The 21,596-nt window shown below is 37.5% G+C and overlaps 1 protein-coding gene across 2 annotated transcripts in view; it reads left to right on the top strand.

Annotated features, from left to right (window-relative positions):
* ALG9 (ALG9 alpha-1,2-mannosyltransferase) overlaps window positions 1-21,596 on the top strand; it is a 118,929-nt gene that overhangs the window by 15,423 nt on the left and 81,910 nt on the right. Inside the window, exons 7-9 of one of the 2 annotated variants that reach the window (XM_044669370.1) lie at window positions 2,423-2,510; window positions 3,993-4,098; window positions 21,291-21,413. In XM_044669370.1, coding sequence (XP_044525305.1) covers window positions 2,423-2,510; window positions 3,993-4,098; window positions 21,291-21,413 — 317 coding nt within the window. The remainder of the gene's footprint in view (window positions 1-2,422; window positions 2,511-3,992; window positions 4,099-21,290; window positions 21,414-21,596) is intronic. The other variant, XM_044669371.1, reaches the window with a different exon arrangement.

Raw genomic sequence — 21,596 nt, 5'->3', positions numbered from 1 at the left:
TTTTAAATGCCAGGTTGAGTAACTTGGATTTTGCTTAATAGTGAGAGTGTGTGTGTGTGTGTGTGTGTGTGTGTGTGTGTGTGTCTGTGTCTGTGTCTGTGTGTGTGTGTCTGTGGGCTTGGTGTTTAATGAGGGGTTCCCATGGGAGAAGAGGTTATGAAGATTGGGAGGAGCATATGAAGGATACCTGGGGGAGAGGAATGAATGGGAATGGGAAGTAGTCGATCATCACTTCTGGGGGAGTTTTATTTCTTGTAGACTTCATGGTTCAGTGACCCTCTGATCATAAATATCAAGTGAGGCAGAAAACAGGGAGATAAATGGTTTCCAAAGGAGTTTACCACTGTTTTGGAGGATATCCAATAAAGCTCAAATTGAAGTACTGTTCCATGTTAGTTAGTGAGGTCATTCAATGCACCTGTTTTCAGATGACATCATGCCAATTATATCAAGTCCTGGAACATTGCTAAAGCTTTAGATGATATCCAGAGCTATTCAAAAGAATTTGATAAACTAGCTAAAGAGGTAAAAAAGAAAACCAAGCAGATAAGGAATAGCAGCAGTTGGAAGAGGTATGATGAATCATCTATGGAAGCATTTCAGGCAGTCAATCAAGCATTTATTATTTTCTATGTGTTAGGCACTGTGTATATAAATACAAAATTGAAGTCCCTGCCCTCAAGGAGTTTACATTCTTTTGGGTTTTTTGTTTTTTGTTTGTATTTTTAATTTTTTTGAGTTTACATTCTTTTGAAAAATTTGTATTGCTATCTTTTGTTTTTAGAGTTCCTTTTTTAAGAAATGTATCATTTTTCTTCTTTTCCTACCCAGCAAGCCATCCTTTGAAACAGACCCAAAATAGAGTTCATTTGGTCAACAAACATTTATTAAGCACTTACCATGTTGAGGCACTGTACTTAAGTTTTCAGGATGCAAAGAAAAGAAAACACATGTCCTTGCTCTTAAAGAACTCATATTCTAATGGGGAGGGGGAACATCATTTTGACAGTGATTGATAGGTAGTTCAGTTGCTCAGTTGTTTTCAGTCCTGTCTCATTCTTTGTGACACCATTTTGATGTTTTCTTGGCAAGGATACTGGAGTAGTTTGCCATTTCCTTCTCCAGCTCATTTTCCAGAAGAGGTAACTGAGGCAAACAGGGGTAAATGACTTGCCCAAGGTCACATAGCTACTAAGTGTCTGAGACCAGATTTGAATTCAGGAAGATGAGCCTTCCTGACTCCACCCCTGGTACTCATGCCACCTGGTTGCCCTCAGAGTAATTAGGAAGTAATCTAAGGGAAAGCTATAGCAGTGAATGGGGAGGATCTCTTGCAGAATGTGGGATTCAGTGAAGCCAAGGAAGCTGAAGTAAAGAGGGAGCACATTCTTGGCATGGTGAAAAGGTATACAGTTTGGAAATGGAATGTTGTATGAGAAGAATGGCAAGAAGGCTAGTGCTGTTGGATCACAGAGTACATGGTTGGAAATAAAGAGTTAGGAGACTAGAAAGGTAGGAAGGGGCCAGGTTGTGAAGGGCTTTAAATGCCAAACAAAGGATTTTACATTTGATTATGGAGGTAATGAGAAACCACTGTAGTTTTATCAAATGAGGTATGATGTAACATGGTCAGATGGTCAGACCTTCATCTCAGTAAGATCACTTTGGCAATTCCTTAGATGATGGATTGGAGTGAGCTGTGACTTGAGGAAGTGAGACCAGGATATTTCAGTGTTCCAGACATGAGGTGATGAGGTCTTGTACTTACATCAAGTTGGCAGTTTTGTGTGAATGGATAGAAGGGGATCAAGAAATGTTGTGAAGATAGAAAAAGTAGGACTTATGAAACTGGATACGTGAGGTAAATATGAGTGAGGAGTTAAGGCTGACAGTGAGACTAGAGAAATTTGGAAGAGAAGTGGCTTTAGAGAGAGAAATAATGAGTTCTGCTTCAGACATGCTGAATTTAAGATGTCTGTGAGAGGCTTTCTAGAAGTCAAGAGCCCTTAGCTTCACTCTTTCCACATACACCAGTCCCTACTGCTTCTGTTCCCAGCCCAGTCATCTATAGCCATGGCTTTGACATCACTGCTAATAATGATCACCTGAATGGAGTTATTTTCAATGATTTGCAGAAAAGATGCCAAAAATAGTAGAAAATGTATATGTTTTGAGCATAAACAAAAAAGATGGTAGTGGAGCCAAAAAGACCTGGTTTTGTGGCCTGGCTCTGAAATTTATCGGCCATGTGGCTTAGCTTTTCTGAATTACATTGATCTATAAAATGGGATAGTAGTATCACTCTGAGTTATCTGAAGGAAGTGCTTTACAAACTTCAAAGTGCTATTCAAATATTCATTATTATTGTTGGTGGCTTCAAAGTGGCTTTTCTCAATTACTGTTTCCCTGTTGAATGTTCTAGATTACCTATTGCCTTTGATTTGCTGATCATAAAAAGAAGGTGGCAGAGTTTTCTTCACTGGTCACTAATGGCTTTAGTACTCTTTCTGGTGAGTCTTTTATTTCTATATTTAATTGTGTTAAATGGAAAACTTGGAGAATTTGAAGAATTTAAAGGAGGAAGATAGTGTAGAACTTCCAGTCAAGTTAATTTAGATACGTTCTAACTTCAGCTATTCAAATGATAAAGCAGTGAAACATTCCAGAAAAAGACGACAGAGAGATGAGAAGGGGACATGGAGACAAATAGGACTTTTATCACTTTCCTGTTAATATGTAAATAATGGAAGTTTATAGTTTCACATGACTTCTTTTTTCTTGTTTGCATATTTTGTTTGTGTCAATGGCTATGAAACAGAGAATAAAAGAGAAAATAAGTTAAATTAAGAAGCATCAACCTTGTACAAAATTACTATAGCATCATTTGCTCAGTATTGAAAACCCTCTAAAATCTGGTATATCACATTCATACCCATCTACTCTATTCCATTACTCTTAGCTTCAGCAAATTGGATGATTCTATGTCTCCTGGATAGGTCCTCTACATTTCTGTCCACTTTCTTCTGTTCATACCATTCTCTAAGCCTGGAATAACTCTCTCCCTCTAACTCTCTTAGCCACTGGAAATACTATTCATCCTTTTAAGACACACCAGTCTTCTGTGTGCTTATCTATTTTAATTTATTTGTACTATTTTTATACATGTATTTGTTTTCTTCCTACAAGATTATGGGTTCTATGAGCAAGAACTCTTACTGATGCATCCCCCAATCAGTCAACCAACAAGTATGTATTTTTTTTTAAACCCTACCTTCTATCTTAGAATAGATACTAAGTATTGGTTCCAAGGCAGAAAAGTGGTAAAGGCTAAGGCAATGAGAGTTAAGTGACTTGCTCAGGGTCACCCAGCTAAGACATTTCTGAGAACAGATTTGAACCTGTGCCTTCCAGTTGTAGGCTTGGCTCTTTATCCACTGGGTACCTACTTGCCCCCAACAAGTATCTATTACATTCCTATTATATGTCAAAGCACTCAAAATGTTCTATGAAGCATTGTCTTAGTTAATGTTTTTATTTTTGATTTAATTAATTAATTTAGAATATTTTTCCATGGTTACATGATTCATGTTCTTTTCCTCCCCTCCTCTCTTCCCCCCTCCCAGAACCGATGAGCAATTCGACTGGGTTTTACATGTATCATTGTTCAAAACCTATTTCCATATTATCAATATTTGCAATAGAGTGATTATTTGAAGTCAAAATCCCCAATCATATCCCCTTGAACCACATGGTCGATCATATATTTTTCTTCTGCGTTTCTGTTCCCACAGTTCTTTCCCTGGATGTGGATAGTGTTCTTTCTCTTCCTCTGGATTGTCCTGGGTCATTGCATTGCTGCTAGTAGAAAAATCCATTACATTCGATTGTGCCACAATTTATCAATCTCTATGTACAATGTTCTCCTGATTCTGCTCTTTTTGTTAATGTTTTTTAATTGAGTTAAATTATAGATTTGAATTTTTTCTTTCTAGGTACCGACAGTGATCATTGATAGCTACTACTATGGGAAATTGGTGATTGCCCCTCTCAACATTGTTTTGTATAATGTTTTTACAGCCCATGGACCTGATCTATATGGTAAGCTCTGAGGAACTGGGAAGTTTCAGGAGCTAGCTTCATGCAGCTAAGCTCCAGGGCTTACTTCCTTTCTCTTAACTGAATAAAGATGGCATCCTGCTTTTGTTCCTTTTTCTGTCCTTATTAACAAACGAGGTGGGAGGATAATTTCCAGGATGGTTTCTTGATGGATTCATTGCAGTTGGAGGTACATAGCAGGAGCTCAGAAAATTATTGTGGATTTGGCAAGTCATTAGGTGCCCATGGAGGTTCTTTTTGTTTTGCTTTCCCTTAATCTTCAGCATTTTACTATACACACAAAATCTCTTGACATTGTTTTAAAATTTTCATTAGTTAAAAAAATGTTTTTTCATTAATTCCATTTAAAGGAGAAGTTCTTAACCATTTTTGTGTATCACAGACCCTCTGGCAGTCTAGTGAAGACCTTGAACCCTTCTTTAGATGAATCAAGATACATAGGAAACCAGTTATATTAGAACACAATTTGTGTACCTGACATTAAGAACCCCTAATCTAAATAGAGCAGGCTTGGGAAAGCTGTATAAAGGATACACATTGGTAATAGGGCTAGGGCAATACTTTTGCCTCTCTGAAAAGAAGAATAATGATAGCTGAGACAATATTAGCTCAGCCTAGGTAAGGCAGGCTTTGGCTTAAAGGAGGGAGAGTTTCTTCTGTCTTCACCTTTCCAAGTTTGCATTTGCATATATTTTTTTCAGCCTTTAAGGTAAGCCCTTTTGTGAGTCTTGGGGAAGAGAAGCTTGGTGTCAGCATTCATACTCTTCCTCCTAGTGAAACAGTCTGATAACTAAAGATGGTGGTAATAACAAGGATTACACTTGAAAGGTCGCATTTTGGGGAACACTGGCCTCCAGTGTTTGTGCTTAATGAACATTACTCACAGACATTTTTGTTCCCCAACATTCTGGGCTAGGAAGAAGAGTCATTGCTTTCCATTGTTGCTTTCTTATCTTCCTTCTTTGGCCAACTTTGGGGTTCACTGCATCAACCAATATCCCTTGGTCCTGGTCTTTGTGGCTGTAATCTTTTGATTTCTAAGCCACTCTATTTCCTTTGTGAAGGAATTCAGAACCTTACAGTTTTCCTTTCCACCTTTACTTCTACCCTGATACTTGAAAACTTTAAAGTATATAATCATGTTTCTTGGAACAACTTGGTCCCCTAATTCATCAGTCTTTTCATCTCTCATGACCTACATCTTTACTTGACCATAGCCTCTCCCAATAATGATCACCATTCAGCTCTAGCCATTATCTAGAACTATTCCAGGTCTATGAACATAAACTCTTAAAAATTACCTTTTGGTTTATACTTTCCTATCCTTCAATATTTTTCTTTGCCTTTTCACTCCTAAACCTACTCTTTATCATTATTGCATTCTCTAATACCTCTATCCCTCTTTGTTCTCTCACCACTTTCCTCTTTGCCCAGTCTTTTTTTTTTTTTTTTTAACCCTTAACTTCCATCTTAGAATCAATTCTTTGTATTGGTTCTGAGGCACAAGAGCTGTAATGGCTAGGCAATGGAAGTTAAGTGCCCAGTATCACACAGCTAGTTCTGCACAGTCTTTATCCTAGAGTTAGCCATTTAACACTCTGAAAGAAATCAGGAGTATTCATATTATGCCAACTCTCAGGTCAGGATCTACCTTGTTATTTACATGTAGAGGTACATAACTCATTATAAACTCATGCTTTCTGATCTTAGAGGGAGTCTAATTAATTAGGTAGTGGGCCTGGGAATAGTTCTAATATGTCTTGACTATATTAAAGGAAAACTGGAAAGAGAGAAAAAGGAATATACTGGGGGTGGGAAGGAGAGCCAGATTAGGAAAGATTGTCTCACATAATTGGAGTGTGCAAGTAGATAACTATACAAATAATGAAGAAGGGGTTTTTACCTGACATTTGAACATCACTCTGAATTGATCAGAGAAGAAGAAAACCATGAAGTGAGTTATAAAAATATATTTCACTCAACAAGGAAACAGGAGGGAAAGGGGAGAAGAGAAAGGGAAGGATAAGAGTGAAGATAGATTAAGGGAGGGATTAATTTTAAGCAAAAAAACCTTTTAGGATGTGCAAAAATATTTATAGTAGCTTTTTGCAGCCTCAAAGAATTGGAGACTGAGGGGTTGGCTGCCTATAAGTTGGACAGTAGCTGAATAAATTCTGCCATAGAAATGTTATGATAAACTAATTTGCTGTAAGAAATGCTGAAGAAGACAATTTCAAGGAAACTTGGAAACATTTGTCTGAACTGATATAGAATGCTGTGAGCAGAATCAGAAGAACTATTTATATCATGACAACAACATTGTAAAGATGAACAACTTTGAGAGACTTAGGAATTCTGATCAGCCAATGAACAACAATGATTCCAAAGGACTCATGAAGAAACATGATTCCCACTGTTCTGATAGGAAGTCAGAAAGATTCAGAGAGTAGAATCAGGCATATTTTTTTGGGACATGGCAAGGGGGGAAATTTGTTTGTTTGACCATACATGTTTGTAATAGAGGTTTTGTTTTTCTTTCTTTTTCATTTGGGAAATAGATATTAGAAAGAAGAGAAGAAGGAGTTTTGGTGATAGAAACTGTCCTTTCCATTCTCATTTCTTAATTTCTAAGTCATATAGCCTTTTTTTCCTTCTCATTGTTCTTCTTGTCATTCTTGATGTTATTCTGTGCAGTGCCATCTTCCTAGATAGTCTCTCTTTGGCTTTCATAACTATTCTTTCCTATTTCTTCTCCTGCCTGTCCAGTTCTTCTTAGTCTCCTTTGCTGGAACATCATCCATTGCTTGCTTCCTATTGTAAATATTCCTAGGGCATTATTGCCTTGTCCACACTTGGCTTTTCTTTCTATTCTTTCTTGCTGCAGCCTAGGTTCTCACTGATCCAGTCCCTTATCGTCTCTACCCAGATGACTCCCAGATCTACATATGTTGTCCCATTCTTTCTCCTGAATACCAGGCCCATGTCATCAATTGCTTGCTGTACATCTCATAGACATATCAGTTCTAAGACAAAACTTACCATTGCTCCTAAATCTACCCCACCTTCAAACTTATCTTTTTTTCTTAAAGTCATGACAATCCTCAGTCTCCTAGATTGGAATGCTTAACTCTTCTTGGTGCAGTAGAAAAAAGAACACTTGAAAATGTGGAAGTAACAGATTAGATAGTCTTTGGTTTTGTTTCTTACTCTTAATTGGTGACAGTAGTTACTATTTTGTAAATGTAAATTTAATCTGAGGTCAAACTTTATCCAAGAATGAATCTAAATTATATTGTAGTAATGTTAAACAGGTCCAAAAAATTTCATGAAAAAAAATCACCTTAAGACAACTTATCTGGTTTTCTTAATGTATCATCTTTATAGTTTTTTGCACATAATTTTATTAACAAAGATACTCAGTTTGGTTGCCAGGGATTTGGCTAGATTTTTTTCTTCAAATACCAAACTTAAAAAAAGGTCTCATGTTAGACTAACATAAAGTAGCTAATATTTAATGTGGTTATCCATATGTGTAGGTAGATAAGCTTTGGTCACAATATTGCATTTAATGTATTTAAATAAGCCAAGGTGCCATAGTGTGAATCACATAGTTGAAGATTTTCTTTTGCAAAGAAACTCCTCAAATGGAATTATTGTTAGATTTCTTAAAAAGAATGAGGATTCTATAGCAACAAGTATAACCTAATAAATATTAATTTTATTAAAATTAAAATATTAATATAAATAAGCAACAATGCTTGTACAACTTAAATGCTGTATAATCACCCTCTTAGTTTGTGTGTGTGTGTGTGTCTATGTGTTTGAACACTTTGTTTTAAAACCTAAAATGTAATCATTAGCTTTCAAGATGACTGGCATGTGTATGTGACCCTGTGTCTAAAATAAGCTGTTTAGGAAATAAAAAAAAAAAAGACCCCTGGATTTTGCTTAATTGAAAAAAATTAAACAAAATAAACTGAGAATGTTAGGCGTTCCAAAGTTAGGATTCTGGGATGAAGACCCTGCCAAGTCTTGTCTCTCCTATCTCCATAGCATCTCTTGCATCTGTTTCTTTTCTTTTTATGCAGCTCCTAGCCTTTGCCACCTCTTTTCTGGACTCTGTAACAGACTTTTACATGTTCTCCTTATGTCCAGTCTTTCCTTATTCTCCCTCTAACTGCCTCATATCTTCTCTCCTGCTCAAAAACTTTTGACATTCCCCCAATACCTTTTGAAATGTCTTATGTGCATTTAACCTTTCACAACTTGTCCTCAGCCTATCTTTCTAGCCTTATTTCATGATACCACCCTTCCCACCGTTGATATTCCAGTCCAGTCAGCCTACATGTTGTTCCCTATATTCAACATCCTCCCTCTCTGGCTTCTGAATGCATGGTGTTCAATGCCTGGAATGCTCTCCCTCTCCATCTCTGCCTTTTAGACTTCTCTGCTCAGCTTAGGTGCCATCTTCCTCCAAGAAGACATCTTGATTCCTATAGCTGCTAGTGTTCTCTCTCTTTTTTGAGTTGTCTCATGTTATATTTACTTGTGTGTATGTTGTATTCCTCCAGAAAGAATGTAGACATTTTGAGGGAAGGTACAATTTTGTGTTTTGCCATTGTATCCCTGGTGCCCAGAATTGTGCACAGTAGGCACTTAATTAATGTTTGCTGAATTCAGCTGAAGCAAACTGGGTGGAGAATAGGATGTGGGTAGAGAGACTTAGAAATATCCTTTCCTTGACTCCAAGCTATGATGGAAAACCATAATTCTAGATTTCTGCCACTGGGTGTCTCCCTTCTACCAGATATGTTTGCTGTATTTTTATTTCATAACTATTTTGGTTTGACAAATTTACTTATAAGATTTTATTTGGTTCCACAAAGAACATATAAGCAGAAGACTATTTTCTTAGGCCCAGAGTGCACATTAGAGAACAATTTGCATTGAGCCTTTTGGAAATACAGTATCTATTTTGTGTGGATTAATAAATTGCATTAATTTGAGCTTAAATTTGAAAATTTGGCATTTCTACCTTGACAAATGATATTCCAATTATTATTTGCAATGACTCAAATAATTCCCATAAAAATTCAACAAAGGTACTTATTCTTCTAGTCTTTCTGACTGAATATTTAGTTATTAAATCTAGAAGTGGGAAAAGAATAGGGGACAGTTGGAAAAGAGGCCTAGGTTCTGTTTTAGGTTTGTGTTTCTTTCTCATCTAATTTTACTTTGTTAGGCATACATTTCAGGAGAATGCAGAGGCATTAGAAATATTTTTTTCCCCTTGAGTATTGGCCTTATTCTTCAATTTAATCAGTACTTTGTTAGGGGAAGGAGAAAGGGAAAAAACGTGGGGTCTCATTTTTCTAACATTGTGAATGTAATAGGAAAGGTCACCCAAAAGGTGTCTCTGGAAAGTGAAAACAAAGTTCAATCAGCATTTATTAAACATTATATATAGGACATTTTACTAAGTTCAAGAGAAGATACAAAGATAAAGGACAACAAAACCCCTCAAGAAATTTATAATCTTATGGGGTGTGGTGAGATATACTATAGTATAAGTACAATGTGATAGGGACACAAGAATGAATGAATGAATGAAAAAAAAACTAAGTATAGCACTGTATTTAGTAAATATGACTTAAGTTAATATTTATTAAGTACTTTTAAACACTGAGGATATGAATACAAAAGCAAAGGCAGCCCTTGTCTCAGAGAAACTTCTTGTTCCAATAGGAGGAGAAAGGTTGGAAATTGACACACTCCTTTCAGAAACTGTCAGAGTTGATCTGACCATGATTTGAACTGAAGGGAGAAGCAGAAAAGGATACTATTGACAATATTAGGGAGGAGATGTTGGGGAGAAGAGTAAGATGGAGTTTTTCTGATATTGTGGGCCAGGAGAAGCATCCACTAGTCAGAATAGTGGCAGACCTGGGGCAAAAGATCTGGCGATAAAAGTGTTAAAATCTCCAGGCAAACAGTTGAGAGAGATGAAGGTTTTTTTATTTTTTATTTTATTTTTAAATTAAGGAGGATAATTAGGAAAAGTTTCATGAAGGAATAGGCATCTGAAGTAAGTTTTGAAGGTTTTCAACTAGAAAAATGTGATGGAATATTTTCCCAGAGTAGGAGACATTCACAATGAATGAGCAGATGTGGGGAGAGGAGGACTAGATTGGGTGTAATCCAGTTTTTCTGGAATGTGGGAGTTCACAAAGGGAGGAGAAGTATAAAATGAATGGAAAAGTAGTTTGGAGCCAGATTATATAGAACATTAAATACAAGTCTAGGAAGTTTATGTTTTTTCCTTTTATGCAATGGGAATTTAGTGAAGTTTTTTTGATCAGTGGAATGGCCAGGTATAGCAGCACAGAGTAGTTGAGTTCCTGAGTAGTTTGAGGCTGTGGAATCACTTGAGCTTAGAAATTCTGAGCTGTAGTGGGCTAAAACTGATTGAGTACCCACACTAAGTCTGTTGCTGCTCTGGTGAGCCCCACAAAGTGGAGTGCCACTGGGTTACCTAAGAAAGAGCAAACTAACCTTGGTCAGAAATGGAGCAGATCAGAATTCCATTGCCATTCAGTGGTGGAGTTGGGCCTGTGGGGGACATGCATCTCTAGTCTGGACAACATAAGGGGATCTGGTTGCAAAAGAAAAAAAAATGGTAGAGTGACATGGTTTGACTTGTATGTATTCAGAAAATCACTTTCTCAGGTATATGATTAAAGAGGGGGAGATTAGAGCAAGGAAGGCCAGATAGGAGACCATTACAACAACATAGGAATGAGGTAACGAGATCCTGAGCTAATAGGATGAGTTGCAGAGGTGAGGACATTTGGTAACCTTGGAGCAAGCAGTAATGAGACTTGGCAACTGATTAGAGTTGTATAATTGAGAAGAAAGTTAAAGATGACTCTGGAGTTTTGAGCCTGAGAGATTAGGAGGTTGATGCTGCCTTAACAGGTATCAGGGAAGATGGTAATTTCTTTTTGTTTTGTTTAGCCATTTTTCAGTCATGTCTGACTTGTTGTGACCTCATTTGGGAGTTCTTGGCAAAACTACTGGAGTGGTTTGCCATTACCTTCTCCGGCTCATTTTTCTGGCTGAAGAAACTGAGGCAGGCAGAGTTAAGTGACTTACTCAGGGTCACGTAGTTAATAAGTGTCTGAGACCAAGTTTGAACTCAGGTCTTCTTGACTCTAAGCCTGATGCTGTGTCCACTACAAGTTCTTTTTAGTTATGTTGAATTTGTGGTCCTGGGAGGATATGTACATACAGATGTTCATCAGAGTCATTGGATGTGAGAATGGAACTCAGAGGAACACATCTTATATAGATATGCATAATGCTGTAATTGAAGCTGTAGAAGTTGGTGAGATTGCCAGGGTAGAGAAGAGAAAAGACCAGGGAGCCAGGGTCAAGGTCTTTAGGGATAGGAGGGGAAAGTTGAACCTAGAAAGAGCACTGAGAAGTGAATGCACAGGTAGGAGAACTAGGGGAAAGTGTCCATAGTGTCATTGAAGCTAGAAGATAGTATTAAGGAGAAGGTACTTTACAGAGATGAAGGAGAGTAAGGCCTGAGAAAATGCTATTGAACTTGGCAGTTAAGAGGTCTTTGATTTCCTTGGAGAGATAGTATCAGATTAGCGATGAGGAAGAAAAGTGCACTGCAAGGCATGTAAGAGTGGACAGGGGCAGTAAGGTTGTGGAAGCAATCGTAGAGACTACTTTCTAAAGATTTAGTTTAACAGTAATCATTTAGCAGAGAGTATGCATTTTATTTTGTGAGCAATAGTCAGGACCTTGATGAACCTATACTAGTGTTCAGTTTTTGTTATTAGATGGATGGAGGAGTTTTTTAAAGTGAACTAATACTTTTTTGACTGGCTGAAAAGACCTTGTTAAGATATGGGTAGTTGGAGGGAGGGAGTCACAGAGTATATGTATATGTTTGTGTGTGTGTGTTTATTTTAAACTTCACAGATTTTGACAAGGACTTTTGCTTGTATTTTACTCTTTTAAAGTGTTGGCATCTTTTTGTTTGATGCTAATAAGGCTGGAATTTGCTGGTAGTTCCATTCAGTAGGAGTGATTACATCTGCCATGGGTTTAGGTAACTGGTGCTGTAGAATGAGTCAGAGACCCACAATATAGCGTGGTGTGTCCTTTCTCAAAGAAACAGTCTCATTTGTTTAGGAATTTGTCAAAGCTCCATCCCTTTAACTTTTATTTATATCGGGCTAAAAAGGACTGCATGTTACTCATAACTAGGCTAGTAGAAGTACAGATAAACAGGTGACCATGGGGAAGTTTCTTTAAGAAAGCCTCCCCACTTGCATCCATCCCTGGTGTGAAGGAGTCTTCTTTGTCCTTAGGAAGGTTAGCTCTTTTTAATTAGTATTAATCTTGCCAGTGGGCTAACGTATGCCATTATGCAAAACTTCCCCTTATTAGCCTAGAGTAGGATTGATTTTTTTGTCAAGAATTGAATTGGGCAGGGCTCAAGAGCACTAGAAGAAAAATGTGATTCCTTGGTTTTAATGGGAATGGAGGCCACTTTCTAAAATAGAGGGACTTTTGTGAAAAGAGGGAAGATACAGGGCTCCTCTTTCTTTTGCCTCCTCATTTGTAGACTAAAGACAATTCATTTTGGACCTGCTGTGTGGTAGAGTGGAGGAAGCACTGGATTTGGCAGATCCAGGTTCAAGTTCCAGCTTTAACACTAGTTGTGTGATCTTGGGTAAGTTACTTAACCTCTCATTACTCATACTACCTGCTTCTCAGGGTTGTTATCAGGAAAATGTTTTGTAAATCATAAAATGCTGCATAAATGTGGGCTAATATTATTCATCTATTTGGCAAAGGACTGACAAAGGACTTCTTCACTCCAAAATGGGACATCAGTTTTGGCAGACAAACATATAGTATTTTTGTAATTAGAAAGTACTTAGCTAGTTAGAAACTGATTTATGTCCTTTATGAATATTTTTTCTTTTACTAGGTTGAAACCTTTTTTAAAGTCAGGAATGATGTCTTATATATCTTAGTATCTATCTAGCATGGTACCTCAATAAATATTTGCTAAATGAGTGAGTTAATTAATGAATGCTTTAGGGAACTTTATAACATATGCTGTAAAAGAAACATAAGTTTAAAAGTTTGAACAGAGAAAATGAATTGGAGGCATAGAAAGATAAAACCAGGCGGCTGAGATGAGAATAGCCAAAGACTGAAGGAAAAGGCCCCTAATTGAATTTGGGGGTTGATGGAGGAATAATTGGAAGTAGAAGAGGCGTAGTCACTATGACAGGCCTAGAAAATGAATTGGGAACAATGTAGAGAATGTTTTGGAGAAGGGAGAGCCTGCTAGGCAAATAGAAAAGGAATGTAGACATGACATTTCTAGAACCTGGGAAAAGATTAGGTCATAGGGACAGAGCAAGTGAAGCCAGTCAGTTGAACCTTTTGTAAATACCAAGCAATGTCCTAGATCAGTGATGGGCAAACTTTTTAAAGAGGGGACCAAAGGAAAGGAAATGCTCATCTGTCAGTCTGTTTCTAAGGCAACTCTTTCGAAGTTTCATTGTATTGTATCCTACTCATTGTATTCGTTAGATTAGGAGTAATGTCACGGGCCAGATAGAACATTTCAGGGGGCCACAGTTTGCCCATCACTGTCCTAGATGGTACAGATGGTAGCTAGGTAATATGGGGCCTGATTGCTTGACTTGGAGTAAGGAAGACCTGAATTTGAGGTCTTATTGACTACATGACCCTGGGCAAGTCACTTATGGTCTCTGCTTCATTTTCCTTATTTATAAAATGATGATAATAGCATCTACCTCCCAAGGTTGTGAGGAATAAATGAAATAAGCACTTTGCAAACCTCAAAGAGCTATATGAATGACAGCTATTATTAATATTATTAAAGGCACAAAGACAAATGTGAAAAAATCCCTGCTGACTAGGAGCTGCCTAGGAACAAAACAACACGTGCACACATAAGGGAACACAAAATATGTACAAAGTAAATGCAAAATAATTTTGGAACATGGATCACTATTGATCGGAGTGTTCAGGAGAGTATTCTAGGTATAGGGATTTGCCTAAGCAAAGACATGGGGGCCAGAATGTAGTTGTTATATGGAAAACTATTTTCATCAGTTTATCTTTTAAGTATTTTTAGTTCTAAATTCTCTTTGTCCCTCCACTAATCTCCCATCCACTGAGACACCAAGAAATGATACCTATTGTAGATATTATGTCATGCAAAATTTATTTCCACATTAAGGAAAAAAATGTTTCAGTCCTTTACTATATGAGTCCATTAGTTCTCTCTCAATAAGTGGGTCCATTCATGTCATGAGTCCTCTGGAGTTGCAATGGGTCATTGTATTGATCAGCTTTACTAAGTCTTTCACAGTTGATTCTATTTAAGATATTGCTGTTCTATATAGATTTTTCTCTTGGTTCTGTTCACTTCGCATCAATTCATATAAATTATCCACATATTTCTCTTTTTTCTTTCATTCATTAAACATTTTTCTTTTTAAACTTCGAGTTCTAGATTCTCCTCTTCTACCCCTCTCTCTTCACTAAAGAAGGCAATCTGAGATCAATTATGTATGTGAAAACATGTGAAACATCCCCAAATTAGCCATGTCACTAAAAAAAAAAGCAAAAGAAAGAAAGGAAAAAGGAAGAAAGAAAGAGAATGAATTTTGGTCCCTCTTTACCATTAGACCAATTCTGGTGTGTGTGTGTGTGTTTAAGTATTCCTTTAAGTATTTTTTGTGCCTCTTTTACCAAGCTGTTTATTCTTTTTTCACAATTTTCTTAAATCATTCTCATTTCTTTTCTCCTCTACCACTTTTATCTCTCTCTCTTTAACTCTTCTAGGAACTCTTGCTGACTTCGGGTCCATTTGGCATTTTTCTTTGAGGGGCTTACTTCGTAGATGTTTTAACATTGTGATCTTCTTCTAAGTTTCTGTCTTGGTGTGTCCTGCCATTGCAGTAGTCTTTCATGGTCTATAGTAGCTTTTTTTTTTTTTTTAATCATTTGCTCATTTTCTCAGCCTATTTCTTAACTTTTTTATGTTAAGATTAGTCTCTGCTCACCTGTGGTGCAGAGGCATTGTGCCAAGCTTTAGGTTTTTTTGTACTTCTGTTTTCAGAGTTGGTTCTGGCGGTTTGCAAATTTTCAGTGCTTCCAAGATGGTGTTATTCTGAGAGAGTTGTGGTCTTTACCAAGAAATGACTCTTGCACTTCTAAAGTTGCAAGTACCTTGAATTGTGACCAGGGCCCCTGCTCCCTTGTGACCCATCACAGATACTTCTTTCCACTCTGGAACTGTGACCCAGAACTGTTAAGGCAATAGAGTTGTCAGTTTGTGCCAGCAAACAGTCCCTTTGTCATCTCATTCTGACCACTTGTCTGACCCCCTTACTGCCTCTGGGTTGAGAGCTCCCAAAGCTGCTGCTGCTACTGCTGTCACAGCCGCCTGTATGGCCTACCACTGCTGTGCTCAGGGCTTGTGCCCATCCCAGCATTTTAGACTCTGCTGTGGACCTTCTAAGATGTCTTAGGGAAAATGTCTCCCTCTGACCTTTTTGTTAGCTATACCATTCAAAATTTGATTTGAAACATTATTTTAAAGTTGTTGGAGGAGAATGTTGGGAAAGTTCAGCTAGATCCTGGCCTGTACTCTATCATTTTGGGTCCATTTTACTACCTTCATCATTTCTTATAGCACAATAATATTCTAGCAGATTCATATACTGTAACTTGTTCAGCCATTCCTCACTTGATGGGCATCCCTTCTGCTTCCAATTCTTTACTACAATAAAAAATTTACTATAAATATTTTTGTGCATATAGGTCTTTTCCTTTATCTTTGATCTCTTTGGGGAATAGACTTTGGGGTATAAACCTAGTGGCAATTATATTGCTAGATCAAAGACTTTATACAGTAGCTCTTTAAGTATAATTCCAAATTGTTCTCCAGAATGGTTAGGCTAGTTCATAGCTCCATCATCCATGCTTTAGTGTATCTATTTTCTTCCATCCCCTCTAACATTTATTATTTTCCTTTCCTTTCCTTTTTTTTTTTTTTTTTTTAAAACCCTTACCTTCCATCTTCAGGTCAATACTATATATTGGCTCCAAGGCAGAAGAGTGGTAAGGGCTAGGCAATGGGGGTTAAGTGACTTGCCCAGGGTCACACAGCTAGGGAGTGGCTGAGGTCAGATTTGAACTTAGGACCTCCCATCTCTAGGCCTGGCTCTCAATTCATTGAGCCACCCAACTGCCCCCTTCCTTTTTCTGTTATCTTAGCCATTCTGATGAGTGTTCTGCCTTACAACTTCAAACCTTATTCTTTGTCCTCATTATGATCTGCAGTCTCTCTACATCTTAGTTCTTTCCTAGGCCATCACCCTGCACTGGCTACATTCTCCTCTTCCCTGTTTTATCCTCTTAATGAACAAGTTAAATTCTACACTGTCCTTTGTGTCCCTTGCTTTGTTACCCTACCTCTGATCTTGTCCTGTCAAGCCTCAGGCCAGGATCACTCCCTCATTACATCCTTTACTTTTGCTCTTACTCATATGTTGCCAAGTGAAGCTGGAGGAAATAATGAAACTGCTGACTGAGTCCACTAGAAATTTATGTTATGTAATCTTGGGCTCTCACTGCAGCAAGGCAATCCTTTTATACTTTTCTAAATGACTCATTATTCTACTCATCACAGTGATTTTTTTCAAACCTTTTTATTTTTCTTCTAACCTCCCACAGATCCTCCCGCCCACACCATCTTAGCTGAGAACCTTACCTCATATTGCCACGAAAAAATTGAAGCCATTCTCAAGAGCTTCTTCTCCTCTCTCCATAACTTAATGTCTCCCAAATTCTGTCTGCTATTGTCTTCACTTTCACTCATCCTACATGATGAGGTGGCCCTTCTTGCCAAAGCAAACCCTTCTACATGCACAGCTTATTCAGTTCCATCCCATCTTCTCCCATAGATTATTCCCTCTGTCATCCTCACTTTCTCACTTATTTTCTTTTTTAAAATTTACTAATATTTTACCTTTAATTCAATTACATGAAAATAAAAATTTTTAACCTTCATTTTCTTTAAGTTTGAGCCAAATTCTCACCCTCCCTTCTTTCCTTCCCTTCTCTCTCCCTGAGATTGCATGCAACCTAATATAGATTATACATGTGTAATAGTGGAAAACATATTTCCATATTAGTCTTTTTGTGAAAGAGAACTTGAACAAATGAAAGAAAAGTGAAGAACTAAAATAAAAAATAGTAAACTATGTCTTGTGTTATACATTCAGACTTCTTCAATTCTTTCTTTGGCGGTAGATGGCATTTTTATCATGAGTCCTTGAGGATTTTATTAGATCACTGTTTTGCTGTTACTATGTACAATGTCCTCCTGCTCACTTCACTTTGCATCAGTTCATCTAGATCTTTCAAGCCTTTCTTAAATCATCCTTCATACCATTTCTTATAGTATAGTAGTATTCCATTACAATCATATACCACAACTTGTTCAGCCCTTCCCCATTTGATAGTCATCCCCTTAGTTTCCAATTCTTTGCTACCACAAAACAAACTACTATAAATATTTTTACACAAACAGGTCCTTTCCCCCCCCTTTTAAATTCTCTTTGTGATACAGACCTAGTAGTGGTATTGTTGGGTATGAACAGTTTTAAAGCCTTTAGGGCAGTGATGGCAAACCTTTTAGTGGCCATAATGTTATAAGGATTTGAAATTCGAGGAAGATCATGGCTCTTGGTAGTAAATGTCTCCCTCCCCTAACATATAATTTGTCGTTTTTGAGGGCAGTGGAAGGAAAAGCATATGAAATCTGCTTTTGGCTTATTTAAAGTTATTTGCCAGTAAAAGCTGTTCCAGAGGCCTTTGTTAATCATTTATGTCTGATGACTTTCCACTCTTTACTGTGCAAATTTGACATTTATAAGAATGACATGATGTTACTTAGTACCTATGGTACTAAGTCATGGGTAATGACTTTTCCTCCACCCAGCATAGCAAACATCAGAAATAACTTCTCTTTCTTATCTTAGCAAACTCTTTCAAAGCTCCATGTAGCTCTTAGGAATAGAGAGAAATTGAGGTGCTTTCTGTCAAGATGGTATGTGACGGTGTGGCTTTGAATTGGTAATTTACTGCAGAGAAGCTCTGCACCCAGCTTATTTTTACATTAAGCCTTGCATCAGCGAAGCCCTTAGCTTACCACTCTGACGCAGATTTCTGTGTGGTTCAGCCTCAGGATTTTCTGAGCCACAGCAGTGATACCTCTGGACAGAGATAAAAGTTTCTACCTTTTTCTATTCAAAGGGAGGGGTCTCATCAAAGCAGGATGAATGTTCTAGCAGCTGTTTACTTAACTGCTCTTTTTTCTATAACCTTTGCTCTTATTTCTAAGATTGCTTCCTCTGAACCTTGTTCACTCTTGGCTCATCTCTCCCTTGTGCTCCATCCTTCAGCAAGACAGTAATTGGTTGTGTAATGTTTACAGATTGTCTGGTAGTGAGCTTGATGTTTGAGTTCTTATCACAATAATGACAGTTGGTTTTAATACTTAGTAATTTTGATTCAGGATCTCAGAGTACTGTCTCCAAGGTTATAATGATACTCAATAAGAGTGTAAAGTAATCTGTGGCGGAATAGAATTAAGTCTTTGTTGAAACACTAAAGAATTTCTTTCCTAAATATTTATGCACCATTTTTGTTTAAAGTTTCCATTAACTTCCAAATGTATTTGCAAATACCAAAAAGAGAAAAGGGTTCCTGCTATTAAGCTTCAGAAAATTATTGGTATCCTTTGTTTTCACATGATCTACATTTATCAATAACAAAGAATTAAAAAGGAGGTTGGGGGGTGGGGAGTAGATCAGTAAAACTAATGAATTTGTCAGTTAAGTTTAACATATACAGTATTTTCCACCTATTTATCCTCTACCTCTATAAAGAAGAATGAGAGGCACATTTTCATATTTCCTATTTGGGCCAACCTTGAGCTTTATAATTTCACAGCATTCAAAACAATTGAAACCAAATGCTGTGAAATGATAATGACTAAGAGTGTCCATTAGGGCTTACTGACCACAGTAGATGATATCCAAAGAGGGACACACTTTCCCTTTGTTCTTCTTGGTTTCTTCTTTCCAAAGCCTACAAAAACGGTCCTGTGAATTGAAGGTAGCAATTAGTTAGGCCAGGCAAGGAGCTAGTACCTCACTTTTTAGAGCAATGGGTTAGTATGGTGTTAACATAAGCCCAAGGGAGCAGATCTCTGTTTGAAACAGTATTCATTCATTCATTTGTCTTTTTTTTTTTATCTGAAAGGTGGGTCTTAAGGGACATAAGATGCCATTGTCCTCAGTGAATTCAGGCTTCTGTAGGAGGTCTTATTGCTAAAGTTCTTGTTCATTTGTTTGAACTGCAGTCCTCTTTCTCTTTCCCTTCTTTTTCTAACATTTCTGACATTTTGAGTTTAGTTTTCAGTTTTATTTTGCAGTGCAAGCTGCAAAGATGTCAGGTTTTCCTGACTGCTCCTCAGCCTCCTGATTACCCTTTTAAGCGGTGCTGATTGCAGGAAATTGCTGTGGTGCATGGTGGGTGTCACAACAGCACAATGATTAAGACCCGTGTGTGTCATTTACTGGCTGATTGAAATAATCACAGGGAGGGGAGCAGCAGAGGGAAAATTGCTAAATGTGCAGAGGGAGCTGCCACTCTTAATCATTTTTGGCTTAAGCATCTCAAGTTGAGGAGTCAGAACTAATGAGAGGGAGATTTATGTTTTCCATCATTTTGCTTCATTCTGGATCTTTAAGGTAGCTGAGTGAAACTTAACACTGAAGATGATCCCAAGCAGGAAGAACTATTTTAAAATATATATATATTTTTTTTTGGGGGGGGGTTTCAACCTGCATTTTATTTTTTTTACAAAAATATATATTTTTAAATTTTTATTTAATTAATTACATTAGAATATTTTTCCATGGTTACATGATTCATGTTTTTTCTCTCCCCTCCTCCCTCCCAGAGCCGACAAGCAGTTCCACTGGGTTTTACATGTATCATTGTTTAAAACCTATCTCCATATTATTAATATTTGCAATAGAGTGATCTTTTAAAGTCAACATCCCCAATCATACACCCATTGAACCATGTGATCAATCATATGTTTTTCTTCTGGGTTTCTACTCCCACATTCTTTCTTTGGATGTAGATAGCATTCAGGAAGAACTATTTTTGTTTATCAAATGAATGGTTGCAAAATACTTCTGCTAGCTGCCCTATAGGAAAAATAAGAATGAGGCACTTGAGAGTTGAATATAAGTATGACAGAAAGAAACTAGGGCAGGGAACTGAGAGCAGAGTGTTTTGTGACCAGATATAAGTTCAGCTGGGGCATGTAATGCTTTCTTCATCTTGGCTGTCTGCCTTGCTTGGAGGGCACTCTCCTTACCACCACCATCATCTCCTCCTTCTTCATTTTCCATTTTTTTCTTTTTGGGAAAATAAGCCCTTACTTTCCATCTTAGTAACAACTCTAAGATAGAAGGGCAAGGGCTAGCCAAACAGGATTAAGTGACTCACCTAAGGCCACACAGCTAAAAAATGTCTGAGTTTAGATTTGAACCCAAGTCCTCCTGACTGGGCCTGGCTTTCCATCTGTTGTGCCACTGAGCTGCCCCTTTTATTTTCCTTTTAAGAGAATCCCTTATTTTTTTTGAGATATAACCCAAGAGCCACCTTCTCTAGGAAACCTTCTCTGATCCCTGCAATTTCCTTTACCTTCTTATCTCTTACTGCTTTATATTTATTTTCTATTCATTCTGCATGTATTAATTATATGTACCTATTAATCTCCCTTCATGGAATGTGAACTTCTTAAAGCCAAAATTATTTCACTTTTTGTCTTTCTATCCCCTCTGCTTGCCATGTAGTAGGAACTTAATGGATGTATTTTCTCTGCATTTTGTGAATTACCACATACTTGAGTTAGCAGATCACCAGGATTTAATGAATACAGAACACGATGTGTTAAAGCTTTTGTAGTCCTATTTGGAGTGCTCACCCTAACAGTCTCTTGTCTCTCTTTCCTTCAGGCACAGAACCCTGGTATTTCTATTTAATTAATGGGTTTCTGAATTTCAATGTGGCCTTTGTATTGGCTCTTCTGGTCTTACCACTAACTTCCCTCATGGAGACCCTGTTGCAGAGATTTCATGGTAAGTGATAGAATTATAAAAGATGCCAGTCTGCTTGGTGGCAGGAAGACATGTGCCTTAGAAAACATTACCCGGCCTTATTGCTACTCAGGGCCACAGTGTTTGCCATGGAGGGAAACTAGAATTCTCTTCATTTATTCCCTGTGCTCTTCTCAGGGGAATGGTAGACTGGTCTGTTTTTGC

This window comes from Gracilinanus agilis, chromosome 3, assembly GCF_016433145.1.
Source record: "Gracilinanus agilis isolate LMUSP501 chromosome 3, AgileGrace, whole genome shotgun sequence".
Classification (NCBI taxonomy): domain Eukaryota; kingdom Metazoa; phylum Chordata; class Mammalia; order Didelphimorphia; family Didelphidae; genus Gracilinanus; species Gracilinanus agilis.
The sequence above is the reverse complement of the archived record's forward strand: the minus strand, read 5'-3'. Positions and strand labels throughout refer to the sequence as shown.